Source organism: Mytilus edulis, chromosome 4 (genome assembly GCF_963676685.1).
Source record: "Mytilus edulis chromosome 4, xbMytEdul2.2, whole genome shotgun sequence".
NCBI lineage: Eukaryota > Metazoa > Mollusca > Bivalvia > Mytilida > Mytilidae > Mytilus > Mytilus edulis.
Window position 1 is genome coordinate 81346847 of NC_092347.1, and position 23011 is coordinate 81369857.

Consider the following 23011-nt stretch of genomic DNA (forward strand, 5'->3'; position numbering starts at 1 on the left):
AGAAGTGTCATTTCTTTAAATTTTGTATCGAGATTCAGATTGATAAATACTTAAATAATAAAAAGCTGGGCAAGCAGGACAAAAAGATTCATGAGTCGAGTAGAAAACCTTAAATGCAAATGGAGGACACAGAGTATTAAAAAAAAAAACGGAAGTGAGAATTTCAGACATCGTGGATATCAGATTGCCTCTGGCTATCTATGGAAATTCGGAAAATAATTAAGTTTTTGTCTTATCTATAGATAAAAGGTCAACATTATTTGTTGTCAAAGTGGTTAATAGAAGGGACGCTTTAATTGATCATCAAGACAACAATAAATAATCAAGTAAAAAACAAGTGTGTCAGTTGAGAGAAACACCACAAAATCAATAGTTTATCTATTATTTAGTTTACATTTCCTCAATCACTGTCCTCAAATTTAGTATATGTACCTACTGGCTACAATTTTTATTCAAAAACTGCTGCAAAATTGTCCTTTACATGTCATTTCATTGGTTGGTTTGCTTTTAGGTTTCTGTCCCATTGATGTTAACTCATTTCCTACTTTCCTAATTTTTTACACATATAAACAAATGGATTTCATTTGTTTGTGATGCACAACAGTGCTGAGTAAGAATATATTAGCTAACAAGAAATACTTCAATATTTATTGGGCTCATCAGGGCAAGTAAATTATTTTCCGGACAAGTTAAATTTTAGGTTTCACTTGCCCGGGGACAAGTGCTCACAACACATATTTCCACACCCCTGATAAGGTTTGATATTTTACTACTGGAATTGTTCTAGGTACTTGTCATCCTCATTAAGCTCAGTACTTGCAGTTAAATTATTCAAAAAATCAAATTTTTGCCAAATTTCTTCCATAGCTGATGCAGAATTGGTCTTTCATAATTTAGTTTAAAAAAAATGTATTTGAAGGTAATAAATGAAGACCTTGAGGTAATTTATGCATGTACAGGAAAACATTAGCATGATATAATCAGGAAATATTGGAACCTATGATGTGGGCCATTGGGCTTTGGAAATTAATGCAGACAGTTAACAAAAATGATGCTTAGAATTGCATGGTTTGGTTTTTTTGTTGCATGACAGGAATATGTTTTTGATGCATTAAAACTAAATTTTCAGCCCAGATGGTCCATATCAGAACCAATAATATTCAAAAAGGTTATGTTCAATCAAGGAATTATTTAATATTGTATCATGTGGTAATAGATGCTAGATATATTTTGTTATATATATTTATAATTAATATGGTGTTTCAGATGAGAATTAACAGGCACTCTTTTTATATCATCACAATCCTTAATCAAATGATTTTTAAGATAACGCAGTTCAAGTTTAAATATTGAAATGTCGAAAAAATCCTGATATTTAATAAAGAAAATATTTCTCCTGTTATGATTTTTTTCAAAAGTTCATACAAGTTGAAATATATTTTTTCATCCAGTAAAATGACCATTTCAAATGCAACATTACCCAGCTGGGGTTGATATTTCTGATATTACTGTCTAAAGAATTATTTTTAGCTGAGTTGACATTTAGGAATTTATGAAGGAGATGTCAGATTACAAAAAAAGATCTGACCAGATAAAGAATGAATGAAATCTACAATTTTGATGAGACTTTTCAATCATAAAAATATTAAAGTGAAAAGATTAACTGTGAATACATATAACTTTTTTTAGCTTTTTTTAATGTGAGTTTTAGGTCGATAGCATGATAGTTTAAAGAATAGAGTCTGACATAGTGTCTTTGTTTTGTATTCATTAAAGTCTTCCAATATAACAGTAGTTTCTGCTGAAACAAAAGCATATTATAAATATTGACTTATGAATTACATTTATAGGATGAGGAAAATGCTAGTTCATTGCAGTCAGAGTTGTCTGCCCTTGAACAGCAAGTAATGATGGAAAAAAGACAAAAGAAGAAAACAGAAAATTTCTACTTCAAGCTCACAGAAAGTTCAAAATCTGATAAAGGTAATAACATTTTCTTTTTTCTTCTTTTTGAAAACATTTTTTTTAGACAAAACTTTACTAATTGACTGCAAACATTTTATGCACACCACTCACAAATAATTGTAGAACAAAACATATCTAGAAAGCTGTCAAAGAACACTTGGATGTAATTTTTGGCAAAAGTTGTCAACTGTACATGAATTTCAAATACAGCTGGTCTCCACCCCAGGGCTTCCAAAACGGTCATATATTCCGGTCATTTGTATAATGTCCGGTAAAAGTCCGGCTGGGCAAAGCATGAAACGGTCATATACTTTTTATTTTTCAAGGCTTTTTCGGTCATTTTTACATAATTCACGATCTTTTTGACCCAACCTTTTGCCTTTAACATCAACACGTTTCCGGTCATAAATGTGACATGATGATAAAATTACTATCAAAACAACACCTACTTCAATACTTTCTAATTTTAATCAAGGCTAATTAGTAGTTGGACAGCTGAAATCTACCTGTTCAGGTGACAGGTGAACTATGATCAGTACCGGACATCGTATAAATTGATCGGTTTAATCACAAATATTTTCTTACATTTCAGCGGTTTGTATCTAATTGATTTCGTTCTAAAAATTAAAATTATTAGAAATTAGTTTATCAAAATGATTTGATGAACAATTTTAAGGTTTTAGATAAAAAAAATCGTCAGAACTATGTCGTATGAACTAGAACACGTGTGCGCATGTGCACAGGTGGGAAATTTAATAATGCATCCTACATTTCTTCAAAAATGCTAAAATTATCAATGATACCTGTATCTAACGTTCAATTCAAGTATTTTGTTGAAAAAATAACATGGAAAGAGCTTCTTCTCTCAGTCGTGCTTTGTAAAAATACACAGATTTTACGTATCCGTTTATGGTCCATGTTTTACCATTGTCAAGTCAACATCCGGTTGAAAACGAAAGTAGTTTTTGACAATGTCATTTTGCACAAATAAAAAGTCTATGGCAGATATGAGGGTATTGATGGGGGGGGGGGGGGGTCTGTTATTCTGTAAACATTTAATTTTCACCCCATTTTTCTCTAATCTTTAAAAAATTAACCCCTTTTTTCTCTAATCTTCCAAAAATTAACCCTTTTATTCTCTAATCTTCTATTTTTTGGCTCATTATTCTCTAATCTTCATTTTTTAAGGGCATTATTCTTTAATCATTTAACCCCATCCAAACCCTCAGATATGAGCACGCTGATGTGCACACTTTGAATGATGCACTGCCAATTTAATAGTAACATCCTAACATCAAATTCATATCAAAGTAAAGTTTAAAATCGTTTTTTTTTAATGTAATGTCAATCATTGGAATGGCCATCTGATTACCATAATTGCCTTTTGTGACTAAGTCTTAAGGGATTAAAATCGGGATCAGATATGAAATGTCCGGCTGGCTCAAATATTTTTTGGAAGCCCTGCTCCACCCCTACTGATTGATTTGAAAATTTTATTGTGGTGTTCATGTAAGAAAGTATGAATTTAGAAGAAAAAAATAGTTATCCAATGGTATATCTAAAATTTATAAAATTTCTGATTCAAATTGAACTGTTGATATATTGCCACTGTTAACCAACCACCAAAATTAGCTCTATCCAAAAGTTGTACTCACAGCTAAACTTAAGTCAATCTTGAAAGTATAGGAGCTGTATAAAATTGTTCAATTTGTGTTTATAAGCTTGTTTTATATCTTTTACAGGTGAACAGAAATCAACATTACTGCAAGTTTGTAAAGATTTAGATGAAATGGCAGCAAAAATACACTTCTTACAACTTTGTCAAACACATCTGCAGGTAAAATAACCAATTGAAATATATACCTGTATTATGGTTAGCTATTGTCTGTCTGTCTCATTATTCAACTAATCAAACCAATCCAGTATTAATCTGTTTAAATGTTTCATTCCAAAAAAACAAGATTCCACTGATTTTGACCATTTTCAGATTTTTCAATCCATAGTTGCGAGACCTTGGTAATAGAAACATGAACATTCGAATCATGTCTTGTGCTAACTTATGTTAACTTAATAAGAAATTTTCATAATTATTACGAAATGTTTACTCTCATGAAGACAAGCCTATTTATTAACTTTGACTTTGATATAGAGTAAAATCTTTTATTTTGTAAATTTTCAGATGTCAGTAACTGAGTTATCGAGTATTCATCCGACCTATTTGTACTCAGTTGTAACATGTGATCCTGACCAGCCCCTTAAACTGAAACCTTGCCAGGACAACCCCTTATTACAGTTCCAGATCTTAAGGGAACCACAGACAGGTTGTGAGATACAGGCTTTACATGCAGGAATGACAGACGGTCTTATGTCATATCTCTTCTCATCGTAAGTTCATATGCTCTTTTCCTGTTATATAAAAGGAGATGTTTGATAACCAATGTGTTTAATTGATATAAGAAGATGTCCTATGAGTGCCGATGAGACAACTCTCCATCCAAGTCATAATTTGTAAAAGTAAACCATAATAGGTCAAAGTACGGCCTTCAACACAGTGCCTTGGCTCATGCTAAAAAGTAAGCTATAAAGGGCCCCAAAAATTACTAGTGTAAAACCATTCAAACAGGAAAACCAACATCCAATCTATATAAAAAAAAACCAAGAAACCAGAAACACTTATGAACCAAATCAACAAATGACAACCACTTAACATCAGTTTCCTGAAATAGTTCCCTTATATATTTGTGGGTTGAGTTCTGTCTTTAACAATATTGATATGATTCTACAAACATAGCAATAGTTATAAGCAATATGAAAGAAAGTGACAGCACATTTTCTAGAAATATTTTCTGTTTAAAATGGTTCTTAAAAAAAAAAAGAGATGTGGCATAATTGTTTATGAGACAACTATCACCCAGAGTTCAAATGATGTAAAGGAACTTTATGTTAGCTTTTTATGCCCCATTTATTATGCCCCATTTAGGGGCATTATGTTTTCTGGTCTGTGCGTCCGTCCGTCCGTCTGTTCGTTCGTTCGTCCGTTCGTCCGTCTGTCCCGCTTCAGGTTAAAGTTTTTGGTCGAGGTAGTTTTTGATGAAGTTGAAGTCTAATCAACTTGAAACTTAGTATATATGTTCTGTATGATATGATCTTTCTAATTTTAATTCCAAATTAGAGATTTAACCCCATTTTCATGGTCCACTGAACATAGAAAATGATAGTGCGGATGGGGCATCCGTGTACTGGGGACACATTCTTGTTAAACTATCAATTTTTATGCCCCATTTATTATTATGCCCCATTTATGGGCATTATGTTTTCTGGTCTGTGCGTCTGTTCGTTCGTCCGTTCGTCCGTTTGTTCGTCTGTCCTGCTTCAGGTTAAAGTATTTGTTCAAGGTAGTTTTTGATGAAGTTAAATTCCAATCAATTTGAAACTTAGTAAACATGTTCCCTATGATATGATCTTTCTAATTTTAATACCAAATTAGATGTTTTATTCCATTGAACATAGAAAATGATAGTGTGGATGGGGCATCCGTGTACTTGGGACAATTTCTTGTTTGTAATTTATTCTTCTATTTAAAGTTAGATCTGAAATAACAAATTTGTAATAATTGAAATAGATATTTATATTAATTAAATTCCACATAGGTGCTTTAGAATATTATGAACATGTTTTTACACAATATTACAGTTCCTAACAATACCTTCTATGCTTGTGACATATGTTTTAGTCATTGAAAACAGAGTTTAATTAAATTGTATATATTGATATTAATTTTATAAAGTTATGTTTTTTTAAATTAACAGAAAATAAAATTAAATGAATTTACAGTAACTATTTAAATGCTGTCAAACATCTATTTAAATATTATTGTATTATTTTTTTCAGCACTGCTTTAAGTTTTGGATATATCCACCAGTATTTATTTTGTTACCGATATTTTGTTTCACAGACAGATGTAATGAACTTTCTTATTACTAAATATAGAAGTGCCAAAGGGTAAGTTACAAAGATCTGTAAGCTGTAAGGTGGTACATAAAACTACAGGGAGATAACTCTGTAAAATTCAACTGAATATTTTAATCCCGTTCTATTGTAATGAATATACAATGATAAAAATTAGTGTTTGTCAAACTGTTATATATCCTATGAAATTTTTCCAATAAAATGTGTGGTTCAATTTATTTGAATTTCTATATTTTTGTCAAAAGGTTGAGGGAAATTTTTTATAAAAATTAAACGAGCCGAATTAGTTTAGTCAAGGTGTTTGGTACCACATTGACATCATATGTTAAATTATATAGCACTGTGAAAAGGTTGTCAGTTTTAAAAATTGTTACCTTTAGAGAACCAGTTATCATCAATCTTTATATTGCACAATGTTAAATACATGCATAAACATCATAATTGTAAATTACAATATTAGAATCGTACATATAATTATACCAATTTTCTGACAAATTTTATATTTCTTCTAAAACTCTCAGCTATTATATTATTTTAAACAAATTGGAAATTTTGTTGGGCTGTCAAAACAATTCACACATTTAATGGAGAAGAGGACATCCAAAAAAATGTCTTTTAAAGGCAAAAGAATGCATGCCTTATCTTCAAAACCTTATTAAAATTTGATCTTCATCCCACCCAATAAAGCTTAAATTGAAATTTGCAGTGTCAGTTTTGAAAAAATGTGATCTTATTGAATTCTTAACACTAATAAAACATCTTTTCACAAGTGCATATAACCTCTCAAAGAAATATCACTTTACTCCAAGATAATAATTTAACTTTGACTTGGCTTTTGTGTTGGGTGTTTTATTTAAAGAAAAGCTGACAAATCATATTGTTGATCTTTATTTTCAGAAACAATAAATCAGGAGAATCCAATTTAACAAGGTTGAGACAGAGAGTATTAGATGTACTTTATTTTTGGGTGGAAGGATTTTACTCAGTAGATTTTGATGACAACTCTGACCTGATTGATACACTACAAAACTTTCTGGAGGAAACTGTAAGTTATACACTCAAAATTGATTGAGATTTTAAATTGTAGTATTAAACCTAGATCTTTACAATTAAAATAAATTGTCATGATGACAAAATGCTTTGTGCAAGGTGACTTACTTATCCTGTTGTTTAGAAAGAAAACAGAGGAACTGAAAAGTGCTGGTGTCTGAATGTTTTACTATTGGTATTTTTATTTTTGAATATGTACAAACTAAAAAAAATATGGATAAAGTGACAATCTTACAGTATTGTTTTCCAGCTTTACAAATGCATTTTTTCAATGTCAGATATACTAGCATAAGTCCTTATGATTTCTGTTAGATGAATCAAGTGTATGAACATAACCTTGCTTTATATACATTTAAAGGGCATCAAGCCATCATCTGAATATGAAGAGCCCTCCTTACAAGATTTACTGAACAGTTGTTTAATTGGACAAAACATAGACCTTTCTTCAACAGCTACAGAGGATAATATCCATGTCTATAAACCAGGGACACAGAAAAAGGTACAGTTCTCTTATTCTAGCTTTTTATCATGCTAAATGTTTTGTTAGAAATTAATTTTTAATTAGGAATAAACTTTGATATATTCACATCTTTTATAGACTAAGTATGGATGATTTAGAGCTTGACATATTTTATAGACATCATTCTATTGTTTAAGACTGTTTGTTGTGCTCTTATATCATTTGATTATGTTTGTCATTGGGTTGCTGTCTTATTGGCTTATACCCTCATCTATTCTATTCAATTTTGTGTAAAAATGAAATCTAGAAAAAAAAAATTTGAAGTCTTGTTTATTAATGGTAATTAGTTAATATCGAAACTAACAGAAAAGAAAAAAGGATTAGGTTTTTATGCCCCACCTACGATAGTAGAGGGGCATTATGTTTTCTGGTCTGTGCGTCCGTTTGTCCGTCCGTCTGTTGGTCCGTTCGTTCGTCCGTCTGTCCCACTTCAGGTTAAAGTTTTTGGTCAAGGTAGTTTTTGATGAAGTTGAAGTCCAATCAACTTGAAACTTAGTATACATGTGCCCTATGATATGATCTTTCTAATTTAAATGCCAAATTAGAGTTTTGACCCCAATTTTACGGTTCACTGAACATAGAAAATGATATTGCAAATTTCAGGTTAAAGTTTTTGGTCAAGGTAGTTTTTGATAAAGTAGAAGTCCAATCAACTTGAAACTTAGTATACATGTTCCCCTTGATAAGATCATTCTAATTTTAATGCCAAATTAGAGAATTTATTCCAATTTCACGGTCCACTAAACATAGAAAATGATAGTGCGAGTGGGACATCCGTGTACTGTGGACACATTCTTGTTTTTATATGTGTTGTTCAATTGTTCCCACATTATTGAAAACTTGTGTTTAAGCTTCTAGAAATGTTTTATTTAGGACAATAGTGAAGAACCTCAGGTAATTTGCATGTAGATGGTGACATTTACAAACAAACTTTACTTTATGTTTAACTTTCAGTTATTTTTGGGTTACAAATTTCTTGTGCACAAAACATATTAACTTACAACCTTATTATATTCCTTGATTAACTAGTGAAAAACGTAAAAGTTTGTTAAATTATGATTGTATTAACATCAAGTTAAAAGTCATTCTATATATATTTAAAAAAAATTAAAACTGTCTACTAATTTAGTAGTAATAACATATGTGAGCATTTTTGGAATACTTTGTTAAAATACAATCCTAGCACAAGTATTTGCACAGGTACCTTCATATATAGATATTGTAGTTATTAAGTATGGATACCTAGACATTTGAAATAATTGGTGCTCATGGAACTTTTAAAATAACAACATGAATTTTCATTTTCTTATTGGTTTCTTCTACATTTATTTCCTATTCTGATTACCGGTAGCTTTTATTTTATTATTTTGGCAAAATAAATAAATCAGAACATTGAAATCTGAGGAAGAGTTAATCAAATTAAAATGTACTAAATAAACTGCATTGATAAACCAAAAAAAAAAATGCCAAAGATATGTATGTACTGAAATGCTAAGAATTTTGAAAGGAATGTTCAGATTTAAAGAGTACATGTTCTATATCCTAGTTAGAAATGAATTGTTTTCTAGAAATTAACTACCAGTGTGAGGTTGACAAATTGTCTGAGTTAGGCCTTTATATTCATGAAAACAAAAATTGTCACAAGTTTTATATGTATATAGTTACTTGCTTTTCCTCTTTTTAGTGGATAGCTGTTTAATTACCAGGGTCAGATCTTCTTATTTTTACAATGCTCAAGGTTAAAATCTTTGCCATAATTTGTTTCAATGTTAGTAGAATATGATGTTTTACACTTGAAAACATTTAATTTCAGTGGGACACACTCAAATCAGTGGTGAAATCAAAATCAAACAAGTCTGTACTACCTCATGTAAAACCAGGGCCAGTTAAGCCACATAGACGCGGTAGTGTTGATCTGGATTTGAAACTATCACGGAGGACAGAGAATTTTACTTTAGCTGACTATACTCCTCAGAAACTGGCAGAACAACTGACTTTAATAGAACAGGTAAGCCCATTAAAATAAGTAACTTATGATGGATTGTGTAAATGTATATAATTTAAAAAAAAAAATGACCAATAAGATTGAATGTTTTTATTTTGTAAGTATAAATATCTTCTGTATGAATGGAAAAATAAATGTTGCATTTTAATCTGTTATTTTTGTAGCGATTTTTAATGGCAATTACCATACGAAATAAACCAATAGTATCATTCTGCACTTGGAAATAAAAAACGTAAAAATAGTGCAAAAAACAGATTGTAGACTTCATTTGCAGTTAACATTCAAATTTTCAAATCATATGTTGTGGTACTTACCTATATGTTACCTTCTCTCTTTTGTTTTAGGGACTATTCCAGCAAACTCATCCAGTACATTATTTAAACTCCAAGTCTCAGGGAGTGGGAGTATCATTAACCTTAGCCAAGTCTAGAGCACCCTCTACTTTCAAGTAAGTTATATTTAGTATGGAAGTTTGGAAGCATAGATGTTTATTGATTCATTAAAGAAATTTTGATATTGACATTCCAACAACAAAGTTGTCACAAAATAGCCATTTTTCCCAGAAGGAAAAAAAATTTACACCAATCAATCAATTTTGCCACAAGTCCTAAAAATAAATAATGGTTAATGTCTAAATGAAAAGTCTGTCTGTTAATCACATGAAACATAGTACACTTGTTCTTTTTGGTTTTAAAATATATTCCAAATTAGGATTATGACTATGCTACACAGCAACAACTGAAACATGGAAATGTGATCAATCATGTGAGCAGGACATGATTTCCTATGGACCTGTGTTCTTGTATACTTGTAAACTTGTATTACAGTAGACTCCGGCCAATCGGATACCCAAAATGTCAGCTAAAAATATCCGATTGTCCGATATATTCAATTAGCCGATGAACGTATATTCCTCCAATAATTTTTTTTAAATTGACAGACACAACCCTAAAATACCAATAGCTATTATAGCTGTTTTATTAATTGAAATTTGTAACTAATCTCAATGTTTTTTCAGGTACAAGATCGGATAATTCGGTTGATTGAGTCGCTAATAGATCGATCAGTTGATTATAATGTATTTGGTTTATCTGTCAGTCTATTGATTTTTAATTATGTGTTGATTATCTGAATAAAATATGTACCTCTTAAATAATTAGACTTGTTGTTTTTGCGTGATTTGTTTCATTTGAGTGTTAAAACAGGTAAAAGTTAAAAATAACTATGAATTCTCGGAAGTAGGCCACAGGTAAATCTATTAATAGCTACGAATTCTCTAAACTATAATCCAACTCGGATCTAATTTTTTACAGTTTTTTTATTTATGAAACACATTTCCAATTTCAATTAATACAACTATTTTTATGATTATAAAATTGGACATCAAGATGAGTAAAATTAATTTGCTTTTCCATCTTATCTGTCGTGGTTCAAAATAAAAGGCTGAATATTATGTAAATTAGGAAAATGGCGTAAGTGTGTACAAGTTACATAATTCTATTTCACCTGGGATATGCTATTGACACACGATTCCTTATTTTTACACGGGACTTCTATATATATTTTAATAAATTGTTGAGAAAGAGGTACATTTCATTCATATTTAATAAACATTGATGAACATCACGCACAGTTTATCACTTCTGTCGTGTCCTTGTTTGTGAAGTAAATGATAACGATCACATTTGGATAAACACATCTTAGGCAAAATATAATATCAGATTCATAAAATAAACAAGACAACAAGAAAAAATATGTTTTATTTGTCTATAAAAGATCGTTTTTATTAATAAAATGAAACATTTCTGTACTGAAGTTTTCTTAAACTTCGTAATGGCGCAACTTCCGGCTTCATTTCCTGTGAAGAAAAATATGAAATTATTTCAAAATATTCGATTGTACATGGTTTTCACACATTTTTCATGAATATTCCTATCCAATTAGCCGATATATTCTAATAACCGATATTCGATTATCCGATGTATTTTGACTGAAATGTATAGGGAATGGTTCGGTGTTTTGAAATAATATTACAATAGCCGATATATTCGTTTAACCGATATCCGATTAGGTGGAGTCTACTGTATTATGAATTGATTCCAAAATTGAATCATTTAAAAAATATATATTTTCCAGGTTGAACAGTCCTGCCAGTGAAAACCAGACTGAGTATAACTTGTTTGTATGTGACATTAGAAATGAATCTAACATGCAGCAGATGATTGAGTTTTCTAACCAAGTATCTCACTGGGTGGCTGCTGAAATAGTCAGCTGTTCCTCTGTCAAAGTAAGTTCTAACCAAGTATCTCACTGGGTGGCTGCTGAAATAGTCAGCTGTTCCTCTGTCAAGGTAAGTTCTAACCAAGTATCTCACTGGGTGGCTGCTGAAATAGTCAGCTGTTCCTCTGTAAAGGTAAGTTCTAACCAAGAATATCACTGGGTGGCTGCTGAAATAGTCAGCTGTTCCTCTGTCAAGGTAAGTTCTAACCAAGTATCTCACTGGGTGGCTGCTGAAATAGTCAGCTGTTCCTCTGTCAAGGTAAGTTCTAACCAAGTATCTCACTGGTTGGCTGATGAAATAGTCAGCTGTTCTTTTGTCAAGGTAAGTTCTAACCAAGTATCTCTCTTGGTGGCTGCTGAAATAGTCAGCTGTTCTTCTGTCAAGGTAAGTTCTAACCAAGTATCTCACTGGTTGGCTGATGAAATAGTCAGCCGTTCCTCTGTCAAGGTAAGTTCTAACCAAGTATCTCTCTTGGTGGCTGCTGAAATAGTCAGCTGTTCTTCTGTCAAGGTAAGTTCTAACCAAGTATCTCACTGGTTGGCTGCTGAAATAGTCAGCTGTTCCTCTGTCAAGGTAAGTTCTAACCAAGTATCTCACTGGTTGGCTGCTGAAATAGTCAGCTGTTCCTCTGTCAAGGTAAGTTCTAACCAAGTATCTCACTGGTTGGCTGATGAAATAGTCAGCTGTTCCTCTGTCAAGGTAAGTTCTAACCAAGTATCTCTCTTGGTGGCTGCTGAAATAGTCAGCTGTTCTTCTGTCAAGGTAAGTTCTAACCAAGTATCTCACTGGGTGGCTGCTGAAATGGTCAGCTGTTCCTCTGTCAAGGTAAGTTCTAACCAAGTATCTCACTGGGTGGCTGCTGAAATAGTCAGCTGTTCTTCTGTCAAGGTAAGGGGGAAAATTAATCAACAATCAGAGGTAGCTTTTATCTTAGTATCACACTAGGGCTGCTGAGATGGTTAGCCTTTCTTTATACAGAAGAATTTTTAATGAAATTCTGTTTCATGAATTAGTTAATATAGTAAATGAAAAGCAAATAAAGTTACTTGCAATGACATGATTTTTTTTTAAAGGCCAAACAAGAAAGTGGTTTTATTTTTAAATTAAGTCTAGTGGAGCAGCATTGTGACTTATAACAGTGCATAATCAAAAATGGTAAAAAAAACTTTAGGGTATGGGTTACAAAGTAATGTAGGTAGGGGTACAGTAAACATACATACTTTTTTGTTTGGCCTAAATATAAAAATAAAATAGTATATCATCCATTTGTAGCTCTATTTTTTTCCTTGCAGAGCCAGACAGCAGTGTTAAGTAAGCTGTTATTTACAGCACAGACTTGTAAGGATATGAGAAACTATGCTACATGCATGTCAATCTTAGAAGGCTTGGAAAACTTAGTCATCAAACAGTTACCAATCTGGAAAAATCTGTCTGCCAAGTGTGTTACAGTAATGGAGGAGCTGACCACTACAAGGGTAAATATCTGTGTAGCTTATACCGTCTTTTGGTGTGTATAGTGCGCATTTGTGTATAGTGCGCACCCCTTTGTGGTCAAAGAAACGAGAGAAAGAAAGTTTATTGGTCATATAATACTCCTAGACATTTTCGGAAAAGTTACAGCTCCAAAATCAGTAAACAGGACGTTTTTTAAATGGACACCTAGGGTATAAATGTGTGTGTTATACATACCAAATGATGGTAGGTATTTCTAACTCCTAATATAGAATTAACGAGGAATAGGTCAATGTTCTCTGTGTGTCAGTCATGTTTTCTTGCTTGCACAATAACCCAATTGAAAATGATCATGTTAATATATTCTGCATAAAGCTTGAATATAGTAAGAGCTGTGTAGTGATTTTAGGAGTCTTCAAACTCCTTTTGTTTTTATAAAACTTTTTTATGTCTCAATAAGGAATATTTTATTTGAGCACATTCACAATCATTATTTTGGAAAAAGCCATTTGAAGAATTTAGCTCGAGAACTAGGAAGTCTTGTGCATTAATGATTTGAACTTAGAAAAAAACACAGAAGTTTTAAAAATATATGAACTATTGTCTATATATAGAAATTAAAAGTAATAAAATCTCATTTAACCTTTTATAGATCTTCCTGAAAAGTGATGTTGGATCATTGTTAAGTAACAAGGACAGTCACATGTATCCCACAATTCCATCAGTGGTACTTCTACTGCTACATATACAGCAGTGTGAAATAGGAGGATTTAAACTGGCAAATGGAATGTATAAATGGAGTAAAATGAGGTGAATAAAAACAACAAGTTTAGCAATAAACATCACATTTTACATGTGTTATTAAGGCAATCTTAATATCCTAGTTCATATGACATGAAGAAAATTAAATATATAATTTTACTATTTGAAGAAGGTTTTTATTGCTCTGCACCAATGTTGTTAGCGCCATATAGTTTTACCCTTTTCTGTTATTCTGTCATTCCCCATCGAACCGTTATATAGACTTAAATGTCTTTACCTATGGACCTGATTTTTAGTATGTGAGTCTGCTATGATGAATAAAAGATTGAGTATAAGTTTGGTTCTACTCCACTGAAATGGTTGGTTTTTAGACCATGAAAATTTTGTGAAAATTACTGCTAAACATAATTTCATTCTCAAATGTCCTGCCATAAAAAAAGGCTTCTAGCTTTTGTTTGCAAGCGACATCATTTATGTTTTTTCTGACACAACTAGTCTTATCAATGAAATATAATAAAATTTTAAAAAATTATGTCCAGGGAGTCCTAATTCAATAATAAGATAGAGACGGACCTTTTGAAAACCAGAAAGGTTTTGATAGAAACTTTGAATATGAGTACTTTACAGGTATGTGCTAAGGCTTGTATGAACAATGTATATTTGAATTTCAAAACTCTTTCAGTAGTTCAAAAAGTATTTTAATGTAATTATTTGTTCTATTTTATTCAGATCTATTTGCAATGCTATTGATCAAGTACGGATATTTAAGAACCATTTATATGGATTTGACCCAGAAATTGACCTACAGGAAGTACTTGTTCAAAGAATGAAGGAGTTCTGTGACCAGGATGTTCACCAGATTGCTGCTCAGCATGATACAAATTATCATAGAATGTCAAGTGGTGGCATTGTGGGTGCCTTCCGTAAAATGAAAGGAAAACTGCAATCAAAATAAACTGCTGAAAAAATGAGACTGCCTTATCAAAAATACTTCTGAACATGTCAATGGAGATTAGACAATTATATATGAAACATGTGAATGAAATTTTTACAATAACTTTAAAATCCATGCTTAGGACAACAGATATATTTGTCTCAAGGGAAAAAATGTGCCAAATTCCTATGAAGTACAAGTGCTGATTATTTAGATATTATTAACTCTTAACAAATTAGTTAACAGTATTTTAGATGTAAAATGAAGATAAAAGCACTTTTTAACAATGTATTATATAAATTTTAGAAAAATTAAGTAGTTCAGAAAATATTTATTAGTGCTGCGGAGGTCCAAAATTATACAGAGATTAATAGTTAAGAAAATATAAAGCACTTTCATGACTGGAAGCATTATGTTCTAATTGTCTTCCTTATATCCAACAAAATCAAAATGGCTTAAATTTTAATACTGCTATATAGATCAAAATCAGGACCAGGATCTAGATAATCTTTTTCCAAATGTCATTGAATATTACGATATTAGGCTGTTAAACTGTGCAACAACTATTTTTTAATTGCCTTTTACAAAAATAGGAATACATTTCATGGCCAGGAAAAGCCCTTTCTGTTGTTGCCAAGTTGTCGGTGCCATATAGTTTTACCCTTGTTCTTTATAAATGCTAATTAAAACCTCCCCCTTACAGAATTGTTTCATAGGTATGTTTTAATATATCATAAAGTAAAGCTGACGTGGAATAAATGTATATTTATATTTCAAGGAAATGCCAGAAAGGGAGATAATCACTTTTGATAAGATTATTATGTGCTACTGAAGCATTCAACAGTGATATTTTAGGTTGTATTTTTTTTTATATAAGAAACATATTTGTATAAAATCCACATTTTATTATTGCAATATAGAATTTTGTGATACACTGTATATAATTTTTACACATCTATGTTTACATATATATATATATTTTATTATTAAGAGTTTTATGATATTATTTTTATAAATTTATATGATCTTATATCATTCCAATAACCTTTTTCCTAACAAAATGTTTTTTTTTGGCACAAGTTTTTGTGTGCATCATTTTATTTTATATTTTCTTTTTAAAAGATGTATGAATTATTTGGAAATAAGTCTGTTCCAAAGTATTTCTGAAATAAGATATATTTTATTGTATTCTCAATATTTTAATCCAGTAGGTTGAGATTTGGCAATTTTATTTCTTATGTATTCTGTGTGTATGAAAAATGTTTTACTAAAGTTATAGTCCATATAAGAATCAAACAAGATCATAATTTTGTGATATGCTTCATGAAAGGCTACACATTTGTATTTTTGTCAATCAGTTTAGTGGATTTACATGAATTGAATTAATTATATTTTCCATTTACTGCCTTACCATGACATCTGACCAAAGATTTAAAGGATGTATTTGAGTTATCTCCCTTAACATGAGTTTTTGTAGTGCAGTCTATAAAATTATGTCTCATCTTGTAAGGGTTCATATAAATTATATATAGATTACAACATCCTTTATTATCCTAAAATTTCAGTTGTAGGCCTTCCATCTATGAATCACATTTAGTATGAATCTTATAAGGACTATACTTAAAAATTATTATACAAATGTAAAATTCAAAAATATATATATTTTATGTTAATTATATTTATATACCTACAAAGTTGTTAAACAGGGTTGTTTGCTTGCCCATAGATCTGCTAATACTAAACTGTGATATTGTGTATTATAGTATATTTATTTATTGTTTATTTTATAATTTTATATTCTGCTGACATTCTTTTATAACTATGCATTTATAGAACATACAGGCATTTATTAATTTGTTGACATTTATATTCTAAAAATAAACTTGTACAAGTTGTATTGCATTAATATCATCAAATGATATACTATTTAAAACTCCAGGAATCAAACTGTCAATATTCTATTTTGTGCTACCATTCAGTTTTAGATACATGGGAAACGAAAGACAGAAAACCACTGTATATTTATGAAATTATGATGGTGATTTTTTTCAATTTTCTTTTATAGCTCTTATGGCTCATTGTCTTCTCTGAAAGGAGTAAGTTTGGTAAGGGTCATATTTGGCCCCAATTATAAAGTTCAATGCTACAAGATAAAAAATGTTTTAAGTTGACTTAAAGACATGTGAGAAAGTTTTATAGAACAGTTTCTGTCATAGTTTTATTCTACAGCGTTGATTTTTACATCCCAGTTAGGTCATAATAAGGGTTTTTGGCAAAATTTTACAGGATTTCAGACAAATTTAGGATCAGGAAACATAGAGCGCAGCCGTCAACAACCTAAATATTCAAGTTAGACATGTAAAATGTCATTACAAACATTATTGTCAAAAATCTTTTTTGTCGACTTATGTGCTCTGTTTCCTGTCCAAATATTCAGTAAAAATTTACCCATTGTTTTTTCATGGAAAATCAAAATGAGTACTATTTGTGACGTGATGAATTAAACGCAGGAACGTAAATTTTCAACAAAAAGACTTATTTCCTATCTAGTCGCTGTGTTAGCAATTATTCATTGTGATATTGGTAAACAAATCCCAATTTGAAATTTATGCTAAAAAGGGGGCCATTTTAGGGCCTTATCGAACCTACTCCTTTTGTGGTCAAGTTTAACCAAACTCCAAAACCAAGAGTGATAATTGTTATTTTTTAGAAAATGTCTATCTTGTTTTAAATCGTTTAAAAATGTATGAAAATTATTCTACATATTGTATTACAACATCTAATGACTTCCACAAATAAGTATACCTTGAATAATCAAATATACCTTTATAATTGTATCTTACTAGTATATCAATATGTATTTTGGACACACTGTCAGCTTGTATTTGTTAAACTTTATTGATTATTTTCCAAAAATGAAAATAAAATGTTTTTGAAAACTTGTTTTGTTAGTTTCATAAAACTTTGGTATGTATTATAGAAATGGATTTAGGAGACATCTTATCTCTTTGTCTATCAGTACATCCAACAGTAATTATTGTTTTTGATCCGTATCAACACAGAATAATTAAAATATAAAGAATGTATTCAAGATAATCGTACCTTGTTGTCAATACAAGGTACAATAATGAAACTGAAGAAAAACAACATGTTTCTCATGATCATATGTCTCTAACCTTAGAGGGATCTCGTTGGCTGAGTGGTCTTAGTAGTCCATAACCTTAGAGGGACCTCGTTGGCTGAGTGGTCTTAGTAGTCCATAACCTTAGAGGGACCTCGTTGGCTGAGTGGTCTTAGTAGTCCATCTACTGTATCAATAGCCTGTCAACACTAAGGTTTGGAATCCTACACATGGCAGATGCACTGGACTCTAATCTTGATTGACTAAGATTGTCCTGTATTCCTACTGAAGGTCTGTGGTTCTGTGTGGGTACTCCAGCTTCCTAAAACTGATCACCAAATAGCACAATATCATCAAAAGTGGCGTTAAATACCAATCAATCATTTAACCTTATATCATCCTGAATATGCCTGATATATTTGTTACTGGACATGAAGCAATCAACAATCAATCAATCCAACCTTGGATTAGTTGAATAGTTGTAAGGTATGTTACACCTCAACTTATTGAGGGATCATTGTACTGGAAATTATCTTATAACTTGACAACTACCTTGCGTCTTGATTTAAAAAAAATATCTCTTACCTTTCGTCTTGATTTAAACAAAATGTTTCTTAGTCTGATATCATCAAGCTAAATGTTTTAGTTATTGATAACATAATTTCTTAAGTTTATATATAGTAGATGTGTTTTTGTCGAGCCTTCGACTTTAGTCGAAAAAGCGTGACATAGCGATCCTACATTCCGTCGTCGTCGGCGGCATCTACAAATATTCACTCTGGTTAAAGTTTTTGAAATTTTAATAACTTTCTTAAACTATCCTTGAATTGTACGAAACTTTGTCAGAAGCTTGTTTATGATCAGGAGATAGTATCCAGAAGTAAATTTTTTTTAAATAAAATTCCATTTTTTCCGTATTTTACTTATAAATGGACTTAGTTTTTTCTGCCAGGAAACATTACATTCACTCTGTGGTTAAAGTTTTTAAAATTTTAATAACTTTCTTAAACTATTCTGGAATTGTAGGAAACTTGGCCAGAAGCTTGTTTATGTTTAGAAGATAGTATCCAGATGTAAATTTTGTAAAAATAAAATTCCATTTTTCCCGTATTTTACTTATAAATGGACTTAGTTTTTCTTCCATTTAACATTACATACAGTCTGCAGTTAAAGTATTTAAAACATTTTTAAGATTCTTAAACTAGCCTGGATTTTTACCAAACTTGGACAGAAGCTTCTGACAATCAAAAGATAGTATCGAGAGGAATAATTTTATTGATTTTTTTCATCATTTTTGATGAGTGTGTGATTAACAGCAAAAGTAGGCGAGACACTGGGTTCCGTGGAACCCTTACAAATTTTTTATCAGACAAACAGCATTTATATGTTAAAACAACCTTTCCACTTTTCCAACTTGTTTCTGTATTCACATGAGTGAGACATGGTACATAGACTTCTATTCTTAATAGAAAGTATTCCTAGTCTCAATACATAACACGAGAGGAAACTTTACAATTTTTCACTTATTATAATCAACACAACATGCCATTAGTTGAGTAGAAACTTCTTATAGTTGTGTGAGCTCCCTTAGTTTCTTTTAAAGGGATTTGTGTTGATGTTGCTTTTGTTTTCTGTGTTTAGTATTTATGTCCAGACTTGTTCCTTATGGTAACTGTCATGTCTATCCTTGGTCCAGAAATGCTGTATTTTCATATTAAACTTTTGTTTTCAGTCATATTTTAAGGTAAGGGAATTAATGTATATGGCTGGCTTATAAACTTGGTAATTTCTCAGGGTTAGATGAGAGCTATTTATCAATCTGCCATTTCTCCAGACACAGGTATGTTTCATTGGCATTATGTGCCAGTTGCCACTAGTAAAACACAAATTGTTGACCTGTTTCATGGGTTTTTATGGCCCCGCAACGAAGTTGTAGGTGCCATATAGTTTTACCTTTGTCCTTAATTCTGTAATTCTGCAACAAACCATTTTACGGAGTTTATTTCTAAACGCCTTTAGATATTGGGCTGATTTTTGGTATGTGAGTTAACCATGATGAGTTTCAGATCAAGTTTAAGTTTTGTTCTGCTCTGCTAATTTTTGCCTAAATTATGGGCTTTGGACTTTGATAAATTGTTGAAAATCATAGTTATACACTTTTTTTTTAAACGATTTCAGATATTGAGCTGATTTTTGGTATGTGAGTTTCTAATGATGAGTTACAGATCAAGTTTAAGTTACATTCCGCTTCACTAATTTTTGCCAAAATTAAGGGTTTACAACTTATAAAATTGTTGAAAATCATAGTATACAGACTTTTTTTTTAAACGCCTCCAGATTTTGAGCTGATTTTTGATATGTGAGACTACCATCATGTTTGTGTCCACATGTGTTATTGAAATTTCAGATTTTTCAACTTTTTGAGACGGGACCATTCGTGCTGCTTTGACACATCTAGTTTTTATAAATGTTTATTTGTATTTTGAATTTTAATGCCACTCTGCGACCTTGGCTTTATTATTATGAGTATGTTAAAGATAACAGATAAAGAGAAAAATTAGCAAAACTGATGCAAGTGATGACATTAACAATTAGTGACTTCTTTCTTTTACTAAATGTGTTGACAGGTTGTTTTTTTAGCTCATCTGGCCTAGAAAGATTTGTTGTCATCAACTTTTTGAAAAATCTTCTCTGAAACTACTTGGCCATGTATTACCAAACTTTAACTGAATGTTCCATAGGTATCTAGGTTGAAAATTGAAGCTGGGGATTTTAAACATCATTAAATATGGCCACAGTTGCTATAAATAGAACACAGGAGTAAAATGCTGTTATTGGCTTATACATATGTAAATAAAACATTAAAACAGTTTGACACAATAAAAGTGAACAACAAGGGCTTTCCACCCTCATCATTGATAAATGCACTTAGCTTTCCATTTCACATAAAAAGAAACCATATTTACATGATTACATCCTTTATTCACATTCTTGAATCCGTAACATCTGCTAAATATCTGGGCTTTACTCTACAGTCAAATCTTAAATGGAACCTACATTATGATTATCTCAGACTGCAATAAATCTTTAGGATTCCTTAAAAGGAAATTTAAAAATATCAAAAACAGACATTGAATCAAGAGCATATCAAGCAATAGTCAGACCTAAATTAGAATACAGCTGCAGTTTATGGGACCCTCACACCAAATATGCTACCCAAAGAATAGAAATGGTTCAAAGAAGAGCAACTAGGTACATTTGTATCAACTACCAATAAACACCAGTAGCGTTACAAATATGATGAATAATTTAAAACTACCGACATTAGCTGAACCCCGTCTTAAAACACGTTTATTACCAACAGACAGTAAAGGCAGCAACCATTTGATTTTCTATTTTTTATTTCGACAAGACGAAAACAATTTTTTTCTTTCAATTTTAGCATTATATATAGTGGCAGCTGAAGGTAAAACAAACAATTTTTTTTTCTCAGGGTCAAAGACAAATTATTTTTTTCTCCAAAAACTGGAAACAAACTTTTTTTTCCAAAAAAAAACAATTTTTTTTCTCATTTTTTCTTTCTTTAACATTTGCAAGAAAATTAAATTTTAACATGCATGCACAACAACAAGTTATCTTCAGTATCCGGAAGTTTTGTTGTATTAAGATCTATTAACTAAAGAAGAAGAACAGGTCATTGTCTATTTCGTACTAAATTTTTTTTAAATGTAACAACCTATTTTGGAGTTATTGTCCCTGAACTGTCAATCTTTCATACAGAAGTTTAAGCTTGCATCTAAAAGAAAATAAGCAGTTATAGAAAATCTGACATGGGTATATAAGATCAGACGTTCAAGGTCTATCTCCTGTGAATAGGTACAAAATGCCTAAACGGTATAATTAACTGAAAATGTTCTACATTGATAAATATAAAGATCTACAAATAAGTGTACATAACTGAATAAAATGAAGGATAATTTCAAAATCACGGTGTATTTTCAAGTCTTTTTGAATAAAGAATAAAGAAATATTTAAAAAAAAAAAAATATTTTTTGGTCGTTGTTGTTTATGTTTTCTCTTTCCACAATTGGTAGTAAGATAGTTTGCGCACCTGCATTCATTTGTTTCGTAAATGATCTTAAAAACGAAAATAAATCTAATCCGTTACATTTCAATTGAATAAAATAAACTCAAATGTGTTTGATGTGTTTTAGAAAGTATTCTATTTATAAGCTTGGTTGTTTTGTGGGGAGATTTTGTGAATGCGAAACAACGACACCAAAATAACCTAGACAACGTTCAAGATGGACGTCAAACAGTAATTTTTCCAAACATTTCGCTGATGAAACCCCTTTCCACAAATATTTTACAACTTTTACTGTCAGTTGATAAGAATTAAGAAGGCTCATATAAAAAGTTCTTGATTTATTTTCTTATAAGGAGTCTCTGACGCGTTTTTTTTTCCAAATTCTAACTGAAAACATAAACAATGGCTTCAACACGAGAAAAAAGAGAGTTATATGAGGCCAAGCAGAGGGCTGTGAAATATTACAACGAAAATGGTGTCCCAAAGAAAATAGAAGAAATCATGAATTCCATGTTTTATGATAATCCTGCAGATGTTTATGGTTATTTGGTAAGATTTATCATTTAAAATGTTTTGTTATGAAATACAAATTACAATACACCTTATTGCAAATCCCGGCTGACTCGGCCGCTTTAATTTTGACGCATACAACAATCACTTTTCCATTGTGGCGTCAGATATTTTATATTGTGACGTCAAAATATAACGGGAACCTGTGTGATATCTAGTAATGGCGGACAAATAGCGATAAGGTGTATGTTTGAATGTATACTGGTTACAACAATGACCAAATTATTGAAAGGACAGAATGACACCTGAAATTTCAATAATATGAGGCAGGCATTACCTGTGATCAGGGACAAAG

At 31.1% G+C, this 23011-nt stretch overlaps 2 protein-coding genes across 9 annotated transcripts in view; both read left to right on the top strand.

Moving 5' to 3' along the window:
- LOC139520698 (kinase non-catalytic C-lobe domain-containing protein 1-like) overlaps nucleotides 1-17877 on the top strand; it is a 75571-nt gene extending 57694 nt beyond the window's left edge. For 4 of the 6 annotated variants that reach the window (XM_071313572.1, XM_071313573.1, XM_071313571.1 and 1 more), the window contains 13 exons: nucleotides 1851-1983; nucleotides 3708-3802; nucleotides 4145-4350; nucleotides 5857-5967; nucleotides 6832-6979; nucleotides 7343-7483; nucleotides 8378-8398; nucleotides 9318-9512; nucleotides 9854-9957; nucleotides 11646-11796; nucleotides 13083-13265; nucleotides 13895-14052; nucleotides 14734-17877. In XM_071313572.1, coding sequence (XP_071169673.1) covers nucleotides 1851-1983; nucleotides 3708-3802; nucleotides 4145-4350; nucleotides 5857-5967; nucleotides 6832-6979; nucleotides 7343-7483; nucleotides 8378-8398; nucleotides 9318-9512; nucleotides 9854-9957; nucleotides 11646-11796; nucleotides 13083-13265; nucleotides 13895-14052; nucleotides 14734-14959 — 1872 coding nt within the window. In that variant the 3' untranslated portion in view covers nucleotides 14960-17877. The remainder of the gene's footprint in view (nucleotides 1-1850; nucleotides 1984-3707; nucleotides 3803-4144; nucleotides 4351-5856; nucleotides 5968-6831; nucleotides 6980-7342; nucleotides 7484-8377; nucleotides 8399-9317; nucleotides 9513-9853; nucleotides 9958-11645; nucleotides 11797-13082; nucleotides 13266-13894; nucleotides 14053-14733) is intronic. The other 2 variants (XM_071313576.1, XM_071313574.1) reach the window with 1 other exon arrangement.
- Nucleotides 17878-22332: 4455 nt separating this feature from the next.
- LOC139520699 (enolase 4-like) overlaps nucleotides 22333-23011 on the top strand; it is a 70702-nt gene continuing 70023 nt past the window's right edge. For 2 of the 3 annotated variants that reach the window (XM_071313577.1, XM_071313579.1), the window contains exon 1: nucleotides 22334-22695. In XM_071313577.1, coding sequence (XP_071169678.1) covers nucleotides 22549-22695 — 147 coding nt within the window. In that variant the 5' untranslated portion in view covers nucleotides 22334-22548. Of the gene's footprint in view, nucleotides 22696-23011 lie in introns of all 3 variants that reach the window. The other variant, XM_071313578.1, reaches the window with a different exon arrangement.